The sequence below is a fragment of the Phaseolus vulgaris genome, chromosome 9 (genome assembly GCF_000499845.2).
Source record: "Phaseolus vulgaris cultivar G19833 chromosome 9, P. vulgaris v2.0, whole genome shotgun sequence".
In the NCBI taxonomy this organism is placed as follows: Eukaryota; Viridiplantae; Streptophyta; class Magnoliopsida; order Fabales; family Fabaceae; genus Phaseolus; species Phaseolus vulgaris.
In genome coordinates, this window is record NC_023751.2 from 33,864,557 (window position 1) to 33,883,912 (window position 19,356).

At 31.8% G+C, this 19,356-nt stretch overlaps 2 protein-coding genes across 2 annotated transcripts; one reads left to right on the forward strand and one right to left on the reverse strand.

Annotated features, from left to right (window-relative positions):
• The first annotated feature begins 6,019 nt into the window (after positions 1–6,019).
• On the forward strand, positions 6,020–14,255 carry LOC137821369 (auxin response factor 19-like). Its single transcript, XM_068625924.1, has 14 exons — positions 6,020–6,501; positions 6,616–7,218; positions 7,783–7,895; positions 7,985–8,080; positions 8,595–8,651; positions 8,784–8,939; positions 9,020–9,104; positions 9,389–9,479; positions 9,563–9,727; positions 9,830–10,025; positions 10,213–10,351; positions 10,793–12,648; positions 13,361–13,551; positions 13,641–14,255. Exons 2-14 carry the CDS (start codon positions 7,176–7,178, stop codon positions 13,819–13,821), a joined length of 3,369 nt encoding a protein of 1,122 aa, XP_068482025.1. The 5' UTR covers positions 6,020–6,501; positions 6,616–7,175; the 3' UTR covers positions 13,822–14,255.
• A 1,906-nt stretch (positions 14,256–16,161) lies between these two features.
• LOC137821370 (20 kDa chaperonin, chloroplastic-like) lies at positions 16,162–19,100 on the reverse strand. The gene is made up of 6 exons (XM_068625925.1): positions 18,910–19,100; positions 18,625–18,808; positions 17,787–17,966; positions 17,507–17,662; positions 16,606–16,683; positions 16,162–16,457 (listed from the first exon to the last, which is right to left on the reverse strand). The coding sequence occupies exons 2-6, from the start codon at positions 18,787–18,789 to the stop codon at positions 16,287–16,289; spliced, it is 750 nt and encodes a 249-aa protein (XP_068482026.1). The 5' UTR covers positions 18,790–18,808; positions 18,910–19,100; the 3' UTR covers positions 16,162–16,286.
• Between the last annotated feature and the right edge of the window lie 256 nt (positions 19,101–19,356).

Genomic DNA, 19,356 nt, shown 5'->3' on the forward strand with positions numbered 1-19,356 from the left:
TAGATTTGCCAAAATTTAATTGGTGGGACTGACAAAGAGACACCATTAAGAAAGACAACATATTTCAGTGGATAGTTTGATATGTATACAATTAATCAAACTCCAGTATATAGTATACTCCTTGATACTATCCAATAATTATCATGAGAATAATTTATACAATTTATACTTATCAAAATTATTAAATAACAATTAATTTTAGAGACTAAAATACTTAATTACTATTTGATTAAATTAGATATTATATTATACACTAAAATGTTATTATATTTAAAATGGTTTTTATTATTAATAAAAAAATAAAATAATTTTTAAATTAATATTTAAATTAGTTATTAAGATTTTAGTTATAATATTTTAAATTTTAAATTAGTAAAAAAATAAAGACTAATTTATAATATAAAATAGCTAGTAGCTAAAAACTTGATAAATATATTTTGTTGATAAAAGAAAATTTGTTGGTAGTTTGATTTGTTAAAGATATTGTTCTTTCAACTTTTTTCGTATATTTATTGCATTATAATTAAAGTGGATTGACTTAACGCATATATCATTTATTTATAGCAATACAACTATTCACCTATTTTCCTAAACATTAGCTACAAGTAGAAAGTGATATTATAAATATAGATTTTAGTAAGTAAAAACTAAAGTGTTGATTTATATCAGTACTAATTTACATTATTAGGCAAATAAATTAATTAATTAAGCATTCAAACTATTCAAATACTATTGAAAATCCGTCTTAAAAAAATAAAGTGTCAACTAATATAATTAAAAGTAATAAATAATAAAAATAAAAATTATAAAAATTGTTGTTGGTGAGTTATGGGTAAACTTATCTTTAATTTGAATCGAATCCATAAGTTAAGTTCGATTTTACCCACATTTAAAAAAATTATAATTTTTCTCAACTCAACCAAACATAAACTTGTAGTGAACTAATTAACTCACAAATTTGAGTTCATTTTGATTATGTCAATGTAACATTGAAGTTAAACTCTTTCTTTTGACAATTAAATACTATTTTGAAAAATTATAATAGCTTCATTTTATGTTTGTGTCTTATTTTTAAAACAATATTAATGTTTTGTAAATATAAAGTTTTTTTTTTCTCCAAATGCTTATAATATTCAATATAATCCTCTAATTTGGTAAGATGTAACAATATAATTCTTCAATATTTTACTATTTATATAAGACTTAAATGTAAAGTATTTACCAATTCAAGTCATGTATATATATAGAGAGAATTTGTATATTATTTGTTGGTTTAAACTGTCATTTTCTAGACCGTCTATTGACAATCTACTGTTGTCTATTGTGTTATTGTATGTAAACGGTTTCTTGTTAGATCATCTAGTCACCGTATTGAGGTAGAAGATTTTTCTTTTAGACTGTCTAACCTAGTCGTTCAACTCTTTATCTTTACTATTTGCTTGATGTATTTACACAAACCTCAGAATGTCTGATACGTTTACAGAACATTAGATCGTATAGCGAATTATTAGTATGTGAAATCTATTTTAATGATGAGTTTGTTTTTATTATTCTTGTCATTATATCGTTTCGATTTCATTGTATATAAATATATAACCCCTTATCTTTTTCTTGCAAGTGGATAATAATATTTTTTTAATGCTCAGTTCTTCATTCTCGTACATTTACAGAACATTAGATCATATAGCAAATTATTAATACGTGGAATATATTTTAATGATGAGTTTGTTTTTTATTATTCTTGTCATTATATCGTTTCGATTTCATTGTATATAAATACAAAACCACTTACTTTTTTCTTGTAAGTGGATAATAATAATTTTTTTATGCTCGATTCTTCATTCTCTTATGGTTTTGTCTTCATTCTCTTTCGTCTTTACATTTATTGTTTGCTATCATGAAAAATCTAACAAACAAATGTGATTGCATCTCAAAATCACAAGTCAAATACCATATATATATTATTCTTATGAAAGTTTTTTTAACTATAATTTCTTTTGATAGGTTCAGAATATTTTGGATAATAAATTTTTAATCAATGAATTCACTATTATTAATTTTATATTAACATACTCAATTAACTCTTTATTTTTTTTTTCGTATCTTTTTTCTCCCATAAATACTTTAAATATATGTGTTTTTTTCTCTTTTCGACTCATTTTTAGAAAAACTAAAATTATAAAAGTATCATAATAGATTCTCAATGATATAGTTATATTGACAATAATATGCAACTCTAATGTAAAGCTACTTAATCACAATTTTGAATTGCAAACTCAAACTCAAAAGGAACAATACTGGATTATTTTGTACTCTTATTTAATTTTTTTATCGGCAATCCTATTTAGTCTATACATAAAAATAAAATAAAGAACAAGGTTGTAAGATATGTTTGTGGAAAAGTGAAAACATGGTTTAAAAAATAAAGAATAAGGAAATTTGAAAAGAAAAAGAAGAAAGAGGAGAAAGAGAGAGAGAGAAAATTACTAGCTTGAGCTTGAGACTAGATCACCCAATTTCTAAGTAATTCATATTTAATTTTTTAAATAAAATTAAATAATTAATGGTATTTAATTACATATTACGGAAAAGAATTATAAAAAATTATTAAATATTTACTAATTTAAAAATAAAAAATAAAAAATAATTATATTAACTAAGTTAGATAACATAATAAATTCATTTTATAAAATGCATTGTTACATTATACTTGATTTTCACAGTAACTTAAAGTATGATAATAAATGTAGTATGGAAATGGACAAGAAACTTACTAGTTACTTGAAAGGTCTTTTGACTTGTGCATTATAGATTAAACTTTAAAAATAACTTCAATTTCTTTAGATAAATAGAAAAGCATAAACCTTAGGGGCGACGAAAGGTATATAAAAAATAAAAAGATGAAAGATAGTTACTTTATTATCATGAAGTTTCTATAAGTAGACAAAAGAGAAAACACAGAAAAAAAAGGAATTGAAATAAGAACTAATACATTATTCTGATTTTACATATATATGCTTAGGAGAATAAATTTTAAACCCTTTTCAAAATTAAGGTGAACTATTAATTTAATAAAGTTCTATAGTTAGGGTTTTTTTTTTCTTTCAAAATGAAATCATATTATAGTCATGAATAAAAGGTCAACTAGGGTAAGCACTAATTTTGTTACAGACAGAAAAACTTCCCCCATTAGCACTAATTTTGTTAATAAAAGCACTTATTTGAATGTTTAAGGTTAATTAAGGTATAATGATGTCTTAAGAAGGAACCAAAACCTTTGACATGTGAAGTTTTCCTGCTTTTGCGGCTAGTGGGTGTGTCCTAGCGTGTGTATAAAATTCTCCTTTCTTTTTCTTTCCACACTTTTTTTATGGATCAAGAATAAAAAACAATTATTATGACACGAACAAAAGTTGAGGCTTTAGTTTTTGGTTCCTTCTTTTAAGATGTGAGTAACTAATATTCTTTTGCATGGAGAAAATTAAAAAAAGATGAAAGAAATTAAGTATTGTTGTTACAACAAGTATTTCCTTAACATATGATTATGATATTCAAAGTTTAGATGTGTTTGGGCCAAGAGAATCATTGATGTCATGTTTCATAAATGGCTTTTCTGCTCTTGTGGGTCCAAGCATCCACAAAGAATCCCCAAAAAAGAGCAATTCATCATTAACAACAAAAATAAACCACTATAAAGATAACAATAACAAGTTTTATCACCCACATTTTTTTAAACATAAAGTGGATGGCTACACTACCAAACACAATAAAAAAAAAAAAACTTTACCTTAATTAATTGATCAATGAAGAAAATGCATAAACATTCCTACAAGAAAAGGGTAAATTCATGTATCCCATTTCAATGTCCTTTTGTAAAATTGAATTTTACTTCAAATTCATATTTTTAAATTAACTTTAATAAAATTTATTTTGTTACTTGTTTTAATATCGATATTAAATCATTTATACTTACCAATCTCATCATATAAATTTGATGAGATAACTGATTTAATGAGGTTAGTTTAAATATAATTTATACTTTTTAATATTTAATAAATATTTTTATTTATAAAATCAAATTTAATTTTGTAAAATCAATTTATAAAGTAATATATAAATTATTTATACATTATAATTTAATAATATTTTTAATGGATATAAGTTTTTTAATATTCTTTAACAAAAGTATATTGAATCCTTCCATGTTAAAAGTCAAATATAGAAATGCTTAGTATAAGTTAGTAAATGTACAATGAAAGCTAGTGAATGTAAACAAAACTACTCTATAGAAATTCCACACACACAATTTGGAGTCTACTAATAATATTGGTGAAATTGAAATTACATGAAATTTTAGTACATAATCTACATTTACATTTACAGTGTGTTTATTCTGAGTAATTGGAGGAAGAGATTTAGAAAGTTGGAGAATAATTGAAAATGATAGAAGCTGTGAAATATCCTTCTTTCTATTATTACATTTTCTAAGGTGGTTTTTGTAATCATGATTTTTTATGGAAAGTGCATTTGTGGTTTAAAAATAGAAGTAATTAAAATATTTTTATAATACAATATTTAAAAATAAAAATCATAATTATTAAAATATTTTAGTGTGATCTGATATTTTTTGTCTTTTCAACTCATCTAAATAATAAGAGAATTTGTGTAATTCCATTTGTTACTACTTATATGTATATGTATATATATATATATATGTATATATATATATAATCATGATTTTCATTCTATTTCTCTTTTATTTTATATTTTTATTTTTTATAATCCAAAAAAAATTAACATCTTGTTTGATTTTCGAGAGAGAAATATAAAATTAAAAGGGAGGATAAATAAATTGAAAAATAAAATTAGATAATAAATTACTTGGTGAAGAGCAACATGTAAGAAACAGGAGATTTTTTTAATAGTTTGATTAAATAGAAAATAGTTTTTTTTTTATTTTATCATTTTACTTTTATATATTACATCAAAGACACACGATCATTAAAGATTAATAAAGTATCATTGAAAAATCTGAGAGGTAAAATGAGAAAATATTATTTCAATCATAAAAATTAGGTCTTTTCGTCCCTAATATTTAATTTTTAGGAGGCCAAGATAATGTATATAAAATTAAAGATAAATAAATAAACAGATAGATAAAAGATTGGTACAAATTTATGTGTTTCTAGTGCTTCTAAAATCTACAAATTCTCAACAATGAAAAAATTGTCAAAAAATTTGCTTTCATAAGTTAAGTTGTTCTAGAAAAGAAAGAAAAGAGTTCTCCACTGTGATCTTTGGATTATAAAAAATATATATTTTTATTATCAAAAAAATAAAATATTAATTAAATAAAATATGAATTTTAAGTATTGTTAGTAAAAATGTTAAATATTTTTTAAAGTAATATGACCCACAAATTAAGTTAAAACATTTTGAAATAAAAATTACTTATGTTACATTTACTTAATAAATAAGTGGTCTATCATTATTAATGGTAATAAATAACATGTTTTTCACCAAACTAAATTTCCAATCTTACTTTAATGGCAACTCATCTCTAACTTGAAAGGAATAACACACTGCAAAATATTCCAACTTAGCTAGTATTTTAGGTTTACAATAATTTCAAAGACTCGAACGTAAATATTTCTCATACATAATAAATTATCTTTGCAAGATTTTGGAGGAGAGTAATTGAATTCATTTAACAAAACCTGTGATGTTAATTAAATGAATCTAGTTAAAATACATTTTGTACTATGATTCAAGTACAATTTTTTATAACATGATAAGTAAATAGCATAAATTTCAAACTCTTAATATACTGTGTTCATCAAGTACTCATTTTTTTCAAATTTAAAGTGATGTGACGATAAGATTTGAATCTAAGACTATATTCAATTACTTTTATTTTTTCTTTGTGCAATGATGTAGCATTAACAGTGTTTTGAATTTAAGATGTGTCTTAAATTACCTAGTTCTCCATATATATGTTGAATTAGAAGAATGAAAAGATGTGAAGTGTTAATGTGTGGCTATTGCATAGGAAAAGCAGCACCCTAATGCAAAATTTGAGTGGAATGTGAGGTTGGTTTGGGGCCCAAATTTTAACCACGGGAAGGAATATTGTCTAAAACATGATCATTCATGTAATTAAGCAAGGCTAATCTTGTTTGATTTTATTTAATTTTATATATATTTTTATCAATAATACCCTACTTCTTTAATGAGTTCTTTTAACCATGCCTGTCTGTGATTGATTGCTTTAGTCTATATTTCATGTCGGCTTGTTCACATAAAGCACCAAAAGAAAAGCTGTCTTCCTTTTGTTCAGCCCCTCTGATTTCTCGGCGACAAGTCAGTTTTCTCAACTTTGGTCCTTCAGACATCACCTTGTTACCTTAATCCACACGAAGTGTAGTTCCCATTTCCTCCCCCTCCATTTTGGTTAATTCTTCTTGGGTTGTTGAGGCTGCTGATGAGTGTGGTGTCTAGAAGGTGATTCATTTTGGCTTGTTTTTGTATGGGGATCAGTGTTTGAGGGCCTTTTTGTTAGTTTTGTTTAATTGGTTGGTGTCACTGTTGAAATGGTTGTTGTGTTGTGCTTTACAGGTTTTGGCTTCTTGGACACCCTCAGCTTCATTTGGTTTCGGCTGCAAGGTTCTTGTTTTTGGGTTTTGAGGTGTTGGTTCTGGCTGTAGCAGAATTCCATTGAGTCCTTGGATGTTGGTGGAGGGAATTGCGGAAAAAGGAGGCTTTTTGCTGAGGTTCTGCTAGTTTTTGAATTTGAAACTTGTGGGGTTGAAGGCAACAATTAGAGGCATTTCTGGGAAAAAAGGGTGTGCTTTTTGTTGATTCTGTGCTGAGGTTCTGCTAGTTTTTGAATTTGAAACTTGTGGGGTTGGAGGCAACAATTAGAGGCATTTCTGGGAAAAAAAGGGTGAGCTTTTTGTTGATTCTGCTCGATGTTATTGGAGAAGTTTGTGGTAGGTATCGCTGGGGGTTCCGCATCTTCTTGTTTGTTTCTGGGGAAGTTTTGCTGCTTTTCTTGGACTATGAGTTGGAGTTAGAATTGTTGTTATTGTGGAAGACTTGGCGAACAAGGTTAAATCTTGTTTCAGGAAGAAGAGTGTTGAACTTGTTTGGGGTCATCACTTTAACAGGTGGTGGTAATGAAGGCTCCTCCAAATGGCTACTTGCCTAATTCCAGCGAAGGTACTTTTTCTCAAGCTTTACCTGCAGCCTCATTATCTTCTCTGTCCCCCTCTGTGAGTGTCTGGTTGTGTTTTCCTGTTTCATCAAACACTAACATTGCTTGGGGACTCTGGGGATGATTACTTTCAAGAAAAAAGGTGCTTTTATATTGTTGAATCAACATAATACCATCGTAGATCGAATAATAAATATGAGTATATCATACAGAAGGAAGTTGGTATTATTCATCTGAGTTTAAAGGTGATCTTTTGGTTAATTTTCTGGAACTGCTTTGTTAGCCCTCTTCTCCGTGAGATGCTTCCTTTTTCCGTGTGGCCTAAATAAAAGTGATACCTTGGCATATTAATCTATCTTTATTTTGTTGCATTTCACCCCTCATTTTTTGTCACCTTTTATTCTTTTCTGACCTAAGGACAAACTTTCATGGTTCTAAGCGCCAAATTCGAATGTGCTTGATATTAATCCTGTGTAAATGAATTTTAAAATTGTGGGAAATCTGCATTTTTTTGTTGCGTTTCCTTAATTATGGAATAATTGTGAAAAAAATGTCTGTGCTTGCTACAGGGGAAAGGAAGACCATCAATTCAGAGTTATGGCATGCTTGTGCTGGACCACTGGTTTCCTTACCTCCTGTTGGAAGTCTTGTGGTTTACTTTCCTCAAGGACACAGTGAGCAAGTATGTTTCTTATGCCATAATTCTAAGATCATGATATTTCTTCATTGTGGTTTCTGATGGAGCTGCTTTTGACTACTTATGACTTTTAGGTTGCAGCATCCATGCAAAAGGAGGCTGACTTCGTTCCCAGTTACCCTAACCTTCCATCCAAGTTGATTTGCATGCTTCACAATGTTGCTCTTCACGTAGGTGCACTTTCCTGTTGTGGCAATTGACATGCCAGTATTTCAATAGTGACAAGTTTTGAAGATATTTTAAAAAAATGAAATTAGAAGACTAGATGCTTTACATCTCTACTGAAATTTATTTTCCTTGAAGGGGCATGTACTAATTATTCACCTTCTTTCACAATTTTGGATCATGGATAGTCACCAGGGATTTAGGATAAACTAATGTTCATTTTGAAGAAAAAGAGTGACATTTGTGCATGACATATCCTTTTATAAATTATGTCAATTGTCCTCTACCAAATCTTGGTGTTGAAGACTTTGCAAGCTATGTTTTTGTTTCTTCATTTGCTTAAAATGGTGCATATCATTTGCTACCTCATCCATATATTAGTTATAGACCAACCTGGGTTGATGGCTTGAAGCAACATCATTACAATTTCTGAATCATTTGATATGATGGCCCTCTCTGATTTTTTTTCGTGAATATTGCATAATACATATATTGATAATTCTTTCTGTTTTGGATCAGGCTGATCCTGAAACTGATGAGGTCTATGCGCAGATGACCCTTCAACCTGTTACTAAAGTAGGTCAGCTGTTCAATCAGCTAATTTATTGATCTGTATCTGAGATCTATTTCTCACTATTCCATGAATATCCATCCTGACCAATTTTATGGAACTTATCTAAGACTGTGTTTGATGTAACTGTTCTACAGTATGACAAGGAAGCAATATTGGCATCTGACATGGGTCTCAAACAAAACCAACAACCTACCGAGTTCTTTTGCAAAACTCTTACAGCTAGTGACACAAGCACTCATGGTGGATTTTCTGTGCCCCGTAGAGCAGCTGAGAAAATATTCCCCCTTCTGGTGTGTATTTAATATTTTCATTTACCCTGGTTGGAGTTTTCATGGGATCTTTTTATACTGATTAGAAACGTGTTTGGTAGGATTTTTCAATGCAACCTCCAGCTCAGGAGATTGTTGCCAAAGATTTGCATGACAGTACATGGACATTTAGACATATTTATCGCGGTATAGCAACTCTTACCCTCCTTCATTGTCTTCATCCTTTGTTATACTATCATTCTTTCTACTTGTGTTGTTAATGCCTCATTGATTCCCCAACAGGATTCATTGTTATCTAAAACACAAAGATTCAAAATCATTTGGCTTAAACTAAACTTATCCCTGAAGAATTATAGGATTATCAACATTGGAATTGTATAATAAGTTTTACCAAATTATGAACACAGAACTTGAGTATAATTTGATGATTTACATGGTTGAATGCTAAAGTTCTAGAACATCGGTTACAGGACAACCAAAGAGGCATCTATTGACTACCGGTTGGAGTGTCTTTGTTAGCACAAAAAGGCTGTTTGCTGGAGATTCAGTTCTCTTTATCAGGTAATGCATACATTTTTTTTATTTTGAATTTTTGGAATAACTTTCAACCTGTTGCTGAGTCAATTATTTTTGGTTATATTCAGGGATGAAAAACAACAACTTCTTTTAGGAATAAAGAGAGCTAACAGACAGCAACCAGCACTATCTTCATCAGTAATATCCAGTGACAGCATGCACATTGGCATTCTTGCCGCTGCAGCTCATGCTGCTTCAAATAACAGTCCATTTACTATATTTTATAATCCAAGGTGCTGTATGTATTTGGCATATATTTACTATTATTTGATTAGATGGAATGCATCCATGGAATATTTGTGACAGCCTCTTATAGACATCTGCCAATTTTACAGGGCCAGCCCCTCTGAATTTGTAATTCCATTGGCCAAGTATAATAAAGCCCTCTACAATCAAGTTTCCCTTGGAATGAGATTCAGAATGATGTTTGAGACCGAGGAGTCAGGGGTACGCAGACATATGGGTACAATCACTGGGATCAGTGACTTGGATCCTGTCAGATGGAAGAATTCACAATGGCGCAATCTTCAGGTATTATCTAACGAGATTTCTTATTTGTATAGCTGAACTAGGAAACAAATTAAAATTGATCTAAAACATGCATTTAGTGTCCTATAATCTACATGTACATGAGCGTGTGCATAACTTTGTAATGTAGTCAATACTGAACCTCTACTGTAGCTTTTTTGGGAGGGATTCATGTTTTGAATTTTGACAGGTTGGATGGGATGAATCAACGGCTGGTGAGCGCCCAAGCAGAGTTTCAATTTGGGATATTGAACCAGTAGTGACTCCTTTCTACATTTGTCCACCTCCATTTTTTAGGCCAAAGTTCCCTAAGCAGCCAGGAATGCCAGGTTTAAATTTTATTCAGAAATTTCTCATTGCTTCCATTGATTATCTAATTTGTTGCCTAGCAAAAAGTTTCTTAGATTGTTTTTTCTTGTAAAACAAAGAATCTAATATATATTTTCACTTCAATACAAATGTCAGGTGTGAGAAATATCAATTCTGGCAAATTGTGATAAAAATGATGAATTTGAATGTAGATGTGATAAAAGTTAATAATAATTCACGTCACTAGTTGTTAATTCCAGTTTACTGTTCTTAGAATCCACTGTTCTTAATCAGTCATTTACTCATTATTAAATGAAATCAAGTTGCTTCTATGACGAAAGTATAATCTCACATCTAATAGCTTTATTGAAGAGTAACATTCAGAAAATCTCACATCTAATAGCTTGTTGTCTATAGATTGATTGTAACAGGTTATATTTACTTGTTTTTTTATTTTGCAGATGATGATTCTGATATAGAAAATGCTTTCAAGAGAGCTATGCCCTGGCTTGGAGATGACCTTGGGATGAAGGATGCCTCAAGTTCAATCTTCCCAGGTTTGAGTTTGGTGCAATGGATGAGCATGCAGCAGAATAATCAGTTCTCCGGTGTCCAATCTGGATTTATGCCGCCATCCATGCTTTCATCCAATGCACTGCATGGTAACCTTCCCACTGATGATCCATCCAAATTATTGAACTTTCAAGCTCCTGTCCTCTCTTCACCAAATCTACAATTTAACAAACCTAACTTACCAAACCAAGTCAACCAATTGCAACAACCCCCAACATCATGGCCTCCACAGCAGCAACAACAGAAGCTGCAGTCATTGATGCCAACACCCTTAAACCCGCTCCAACAGCAGCAACAGAGGCAACAACAGCTTCCTGTACTGCAAAACCTGTCACAACCACAGCAACAACAGCCCCAAATGTCCCAACAGAGAGCACAACAGCCACAACAGCAGCAGCAGCAGTCATGTCAACAGACCATCATGAATAATGGGGCAGTTTCTTCCAACCAGATTCCAAATCAGTGTGTGCAGCAACCAGTGACATACTCCCAGCTTCAGCAACAGCAATTACTCTCAGGAAATATCCCACCCCAACAAAGTTTTCAATCACCCAACAAGAATACATTGTTGATGACATCCTTACCGCAAGACTCTCAGTTTCAACAACAAATAGACCAGCAAGCTAGTCTCTTACAGAGGCAGCAGCAGCAGACACAGTTGCAATCATCTCCATTGCAGTTATTGCAACAAAGCTTGTCACAGAGGGCACCACAGCAACCACAAATGACACAAATGTCACAGCAAAACAGCTCAGAGCAACAACCACAGTTGCAGTTGCTCCAGAAATTGCAGCAGCAACAACAACAGCAGCAACAACAACAACAGCAACAACAACAACAACTCCTTTCCACTTCTAGCCCACTTTTGCAGTCTCAGCTTCTACAGCAACAAAATACTCATCAACAAAACCAGCAATTACCGCAGCTGCCTCTATCACAGTGTCATCAGGCTCAACAGCTTGGCAACAATGCTTTCTCAATGGAGAAGCTTTTCAATGGCAACAACTACTCTTCTTCGTCTCTGATGCAAACACAGCAGCTTCCTGTGAACCAATCCCATAATACACAGAAATCATTAACTAATACTAGAGCTCCTTCAACTCTTACAGATGGAGATGCCCCATCATGCTCAACTTCACCATCTACGAATAACTGCCAGATATCTCCTTCAAATCTGATTAAAAGAAATCAACAGGTACCAACCACATTAGGAGGACCTTCGGTAGTTGAACCTACCAATCATTTGATACAGGAGCTTCATAGAAAGTCTGAGATGCAGATCAAACACGAATTACCCAGTGTAAGAGGACCTGACCAGCTGAAGTGCAAGGGGACAATTGCTGATCAGATGGAAGCTTCTTCTGGAACATCTTACTCTATTGATCCTAATAATATCCATCAGAACTTCCCACTTCCCAGTTTCTGCATGGACGGTGATGTCCAATCACACCCAAGAAATAATCTTCCATTTGCCTCTAATCTTGATGGATTAACACCTGATACTTTGCTCTCAAGAGGGTATGATTCTCAAAAAGATCTTCAAAACTTGCTGTCCAATTATGGTGGTGCTCCAAGAGACATTGAAACTGAACTGTCCACTGCTGCCATTACTTCGCAGCCATTTGGGGTGCCAGACATGCCTTTTAAGCCTGGATGCTCCAGTGATATTGCCATCAATGATCCTGGGGTTTTGAATAATGGCTTGTGGGCTAGTCAGACTCAAAGAATGAGGACATATACTAAGGTTCGTCCTTTCCTTATTGAAAAATTTGTACACCTGTTATATTTGCCGAACACATACGTATCTTAATGTTTAATGAAACACAGAAATTGGGATGTCATGCAATTTTTAAATAGTACAAGTCAAACGTCATTTTGTTATTTATATTTTAGTTGCTCATATGTGAATTGTTCATGATCAGATACATTTCCTATATATTTTTATTGATATTGTCTAAAATTCTTAGTTCAACTCTTGATCCTAGATGAACGCTCTCGGTTTCTTACCCACTGAGCTTAAGGTAATATTGTTAGCATGACACCAATACAGTCACGATCTTTCCTCCATGGCCCCATCCTAACACTGCATATGAATTTTCCTAATGTTTTTCTGTCCAATTCAATCATGTCCAATGGCCTTATCATTATATAAATCTGAATGTGCTTGTTTGGAATTAGAGTTTTGTATGTAAACTGCACTGACTGATCAATAAAATTGTAAGCTGCACTTTGTAGTACTTGTTAACCCGTATTGTCCTTTGAGATTATTTGGGCATTAAGTGGGTATCTTCAGCTCATAGTTGGACTAGAAAATTATATTAAGAGGGGGTTGGTTACACTTATATCATAACTGTCACTCCTATTCAGCAGTGTTATCAAAAAATCAACTCAGGCTTTTAGCCTCCATACTTGTGTTTTAAATTCAAATGCTTGATACTGTTTCACATATTTTGAAGGTTCAAAAATGTGGCTCTGTTGGAAGATGTATTGATGTCACCCGTTACAAGGGATATGATGAACTCCGAAATGATTTGGCTAGGATGTTTGGGATTGAAGGGCAGCTAGAAGATCCTCAAAGGACAGAGTGGAAACTAGTCTACGTAGATCATGAAAATGACATTCTTCTTGTTGGTGATGACCCTTGGGAGTAAGTAGTCAATTCCTAGTTGTTTATAGTCCTGATATTTGATCCATTCAGATTTATTTTCTTAGTCTTCAAGTTGCAATTCCTTGCAGAGAATTTGTAAGCTGTGTCCAGAGCATAAAGATATTGTCATCTGCTGAGGTACAGCAAATGAGCTTGGATGGAGATTTAGGCCATGTTCCAGTCCCCAATCAAGCTTGTAGTGGGACAGATAATGGAAATGCATGGAGGGGACAGTATGATGATAACTCTGCAGCCTCGTTTAATCGATAAGGATGTCTAGTATTGACATTTTGGAGCATTCATCAGCTTGTATATTTTGAGACATGGAAGACTAACTTAACCCTTAAAATTTCATGTTGGTGCTTCTACATATCACCAGTGGAAAGGATATAAATTCATTGCAGGAGATGCAGTGATGGGGTAGTGTAGAGCAGGTTGATACATAGAGGCATCCGGTTCAATGTCAATGAATGTTTTTAATGGTGAGAGATAAGTTTAGATCCCTGGATGTACCAAAGACCAGATTCCTTTGCCAGAAAGATGCAGATTCTATCTTGTTTGAGATCTGCTTTTCTTGTGGCTGCTAGAACAAGCTTAGGATTTTTTTATCTTTTGGCAAGGTACAGCCATATAGGTCAGCTGGTGTATAATATATATGATTGTATTGTTCTTATATAAAAGTGTTTTACTTACAGTTCTGTAAATCTTGTGGTCCTTAAAGTTAGATGAAGAAGTAAGGTAACCAAAGTGATGATAGGGAGAATCAATTCATGCCAATTCGTCAGTGCTAGCTTTTGTACAAGTGCCTAAGTTGTTTTCATGGTGGAAATTATGAAGAGTATTATGCTCAAGAAAACTCAATTCTTCACTTATTTGCACTTTTGGGATTAATGTGCTTTAGCTTGTGTGGATTTCCAGGAATTGTGTTATAGGCAGACACAATGATTTATTTATAATCATATGAACATAACAAAATCCATTTTTTTCTTTCTTTCTCCTCTCTTCAGAAACTTCAGTCTTTTCTTTCTCAAATCAAATTAATCTCCTAAAACCCAATATCATTAGTATTTGTCACTCTCGTTGTCGATTATCTAATTTCCTAGCATGTTAATTGTCAATACATGAATGTTAAATAAGAAAAGCACTTAAATCACAGGTTTAATAAGTTAAACCATTTTTATTATTGATGAAATTGAATGTTGTGTATCTCTTTATTATTGATGAATGATCTCAAAGAACCTATTTGTTGTACACCTCATGCTGGGAAGAAAACTTTGGGGAAATTGTTTGTTTTTACTCTTTATAATTTTTTTTATATAAAAATGCATGATTAAATGTAATTTTCTTTTATTGTTCATAAAAAATAAGTTTATTTTTGTGACTATTTTTTTAATCAAATTATTGTTAGCATGTTTAGAGTGATAGAAGTTAGCTTTTTGAACTATCAAGCGTGTGATAAATTATATAACTTCAACTTCTACTTTATAAGATGTTGTCTAAAACTTATTTATATGGAAACAAAAGAATAAAAAAAGAGAAAGTCAGAGGAAGAGTTAACCAAATTACGAGGGGCTATATTTTGTTTTTTAAAATGTAGCCTTTAAAATGAAAATTTAGATTCACCAAATAAAAATTTGAATAACAAAAATCATTAATCGGGGTTTAGAATGATAAAGTTAATAGTTTAATGAACCTAATGATTTTCCAAATATAACAAATAATGAAAAAAAAATTATATTGATCAAGAAAAACTATTTCCATTTATGATTTTAGAATTTGGGATAATTAGACAACCCAAGAAAAGATATTTTAGTTGAAAAGGGACCTTTAAAATAAATAAATTTTGTTTGTCCTAATTGATAATAATAATATTATACATTTTTCATCAACCCTATTATTTTGTAAGTTTATTCATCTTTTTCACATCAATACAAGTGTGTAGGGCTGCTCTGTAAACTTTCCATGTAGCATATAACTGATCTAAAATTCCCCATCATATAATAAGGAGCATATTCTAAGTTTATGAGTGTCTTTTCTAGCTACACCTCATCAATATTATTGTTTGAGAGAGATCATCAAGATTCAAGTAACAACATTGATCACGTTTATGAGAAGTAAACAAATTTATATCACCTAAGGTTGGTAAATGCAGACAATTGTAGAGTTACCAAGAAAAAGGGTAATTATATATAGATGTTCATGGTTTAGTCCTAGCTCACAAGGTAAGCTTCCTTTTTTAAGAGTAGAGTTTTGGTTATGTAGATTATTTTGTCTTAACCCCTGTTGGCCGAAACTGAGTGGGGTGAAGTGGTTCATTTTAGTAACTAGTGGAAATTTAGTATTTTCCTTCTCTGCAGCATTATTTTCATGATTTGAGCGAAATGTAATAACTATTACTGGCTCAATTTTTGCAAGGGTATGTTAGTTACTAAAACTAATACAGTTGAAATAGAAATTTTAACAACTTAAAATGTTATTTAACATCACCTTTTTTGTTATAATGTTCACTAAATAATCTCTTAAACTGCAAATTAGTCCATTTTAATTAATCCTTTTAAGTGATAAATCCGGTATTGCAGAAGATGGTTTAAAATCCAATGATAACGCATATTGTTTAAGGAACAGATTGCAATAAACTATATTTTTCAATCGTTATTACAACAATTAAAAAAAATCCACTTTCCTCGAGATGGACACGAAAAATTTTGAAGTTACAAAAGGCAAAGATATTGTTTCTAGGAGAGGACAGCCATGACATCTGAGACCCTCAAGGCAATATATTCGCCATCTTTGCCCTTGAAGTCATTTCCAGCATATTTGGAATACAAAACTGTGTTCCCCGGACTCACGGATAATGGCTTTCTGTTGCCTTCATCGTCCAATTGCCCTGGACCAACTGCTATCACCTGTAACATACCAAGTATTACAAAAACATCCTTCACTTTTTCTATTTTTTAATCCACAAAACAACATTTTTAATTCACTCTTAAGCAGCAACATGGATACAATATGTTTTCAGACAGAAGACTGTGTTAGGATTATAAGAGTACGTACTGTTCCAATAGAAGGCTTCTCCTTGGTTGCCTCAGTAAGCAACAAACCACCAGCAGTTTTTTCCTCGGCTTCAGCAATCTGCACTCAATATCTAATCAATCACATGCTACTTATATTTGACATGCATTTGATGCAGCAATTCAATACTTCAAATATATTAGACATCATGTGAGATGTGAGGAGGTTGGATGCAGGCTACATGTTTAGATATACTAATTCATAAAAAATACAACCAATATAACTGCTATTCTGAAAATCCAAATTAAAAAGATACTTCTACAAACTTACTAAAACAACAACAACAACAACAATAATAATAATAATAATAATAATAATAATAATAATAACTGAACAGACAATGCCAAAATAAATTGCTACCTATTGCCTACAAGTGGGACTAAAATTAATCTGTCCCTTCTTGAGCATCAGTCATAAAGACAACTACGATTTCTGGCACAAGAAACCATAACTCCTACATTTCTATCCCATACATACTTCAATGTTTCATTTGGCTATCATGGTTTTGAATTGGGATCCTATCCACATAGCAACCGTAATGCTGCATCAATCACGTTTTCCACTATGTCAAGCATCACAACGAAACCCTATCATAATTTAGAAAATTGATGGCTATATTAGATGTTTCATAACTTTTTATTTAAAGGTTTGGATGCTTCCTAGATGGATAGCAGTTCGGATATATATTGGATACAGATGAACAAGGGACCACAGTGCCTTTAGATGCTGCCCTTGAATGGATAAGATTAACAAACCTTACCATCTGAGCAGAACCTAAATACATCAAGAGAATTATATTATATGATTAAGAACACAGTTGCCAAATGATCTAATATCACTCTTCACGTAAAGATCCAAAGACTGGAATAAGCACAGGAAATACCTTTATGAGGACTCTATCATTCAAGGGTTTAAGATCCTTGATGTCATCAGTTTCAAGTATACCAACAATGTCATCATCCTTCAAAATAAGATGCTTTGTGCCATCGAATTCTACCTCAGTACCGGCATATTTGGAATACACAACTTGCGCACCAGACTGTACAAAGACAACACATCACATGAAAGCATCAATTAGAGCCAAGCCAAGCCCAATCCTTCCCCAGAAAATTAAACACAGACCACAGAAGGTTTAAAGACCTCCAACATAGCAGCACCATTACCTTCACACTAACATCCACTTTTGTCTTCCCAACTGCCTTTCCTTCACCAACAGCAACCACCTCACCCCCTTGAGGCTTCGTTTGAGCAGTTGAGGGAAGCAAAATCCCACCTACAGTTTTCTCTTCCGCTTCCTTAACTTTTACCAGTACTCTGTCACCCAGAGGCTTAATTGCAGTGTACTGGACAGTGAACCAACAGTTACATGAAGCATTGGATTATCAAACCACATACTATTCATTCAATAAAACAAAATTATTGAAATATGCCCTGTACTTCAAAATCAACAATTACATAACCTACACATGGCAGTTTGGTTCCATAACTAAATTACAAAGATAATCCAGAATAAAATGAAATCCAAGAAAAAACACTAAAAGTGTGGTTATAATTAAATTATTTTGCTAAAATTAATTAAATAAATATTGTAAGCAATACACTATAGCAAATCCTTCTGAGAACATGTTTAAATAAACTTTTACACAAGTAATATGTAAGAAGAAAATGAATATAATAATTAAATACGTTTTTGTCAAATTAGTTTCTCTTAATAATACATATTATTTTATAAATAAACTAACATTAACTTTTAGAAAAGTTCCTTTTTATTTCTAGCTTCCATTGTTTTTCTCCTTTCCGGACGTTGATGGATAAATTTATCCAGACATACACTAATAATCTCTCACCCATCTTCATTAATTCTACACTCATACTTAAGAATTTAAAAACTTACTCTAACACTCTCGGTTGACTCACCATTAGAAAATCAGCACACTAAAAACAACACCTATAAATAATTCATCTTATTTATATAGAAAAGTAAGAGTTAGAAGAAAATACCTTAGGGGCAACAACAGTGGCGGCTTTGACAACCAAACCCCGGAAGGACCTTTGGGGGAGATTCCCAATCCTCACACGGCCCATCTGAAATGCTGAAGGCCGAAGCCTTTCAAACGAAGTCGTGGAGACTGATGACGCTATTGCTGTGAGCTGAGCGCTGGCCATTGATTGGAACTTACTTACACTGCGCAAAAAAAACAAATTTATGAGTGAAAACACAAACAAGTGTTGAGCTTTTATGAGAGCAAAGAAGAGTGACTGTGTGAAGAGAGTGGAATTAACTACCTTAGCAGAGGCGAAGAAGAGAGGTTTGGGTGGAGAAGAAGGAGCGTTGAAAGATGAAATGATGAAGATAATAAAACCCTAAATAGATAGATAGGGGTTTTATCTGATGATAATGGACCCTTCTAGAACCAACTAGTGTGTGTCTGCACTCGTGAGCAGAGAGGATAGTGTGAGCCTGTGTTGCTACGCTTAAGAAAAAGAAAAAGAAAAACTTGTATAGTTCAAATACTTTCTTATTTGAGAATAAGAAATTAAAGGAAGATTTTCAACTTTTTTGTTTTAGATTTTTATTTAAAATAAAATTTTCCTAAAATTACATTATATTTACATCATTTTAAGTGTTAAATAAACATTCTATATTGTTTATTTATTAATAAAATGACACTCACAGTCTTCTATTTTTTAAATAATTGTTTATCTTTTTTATGTTTTAAAGAAAAATATTTA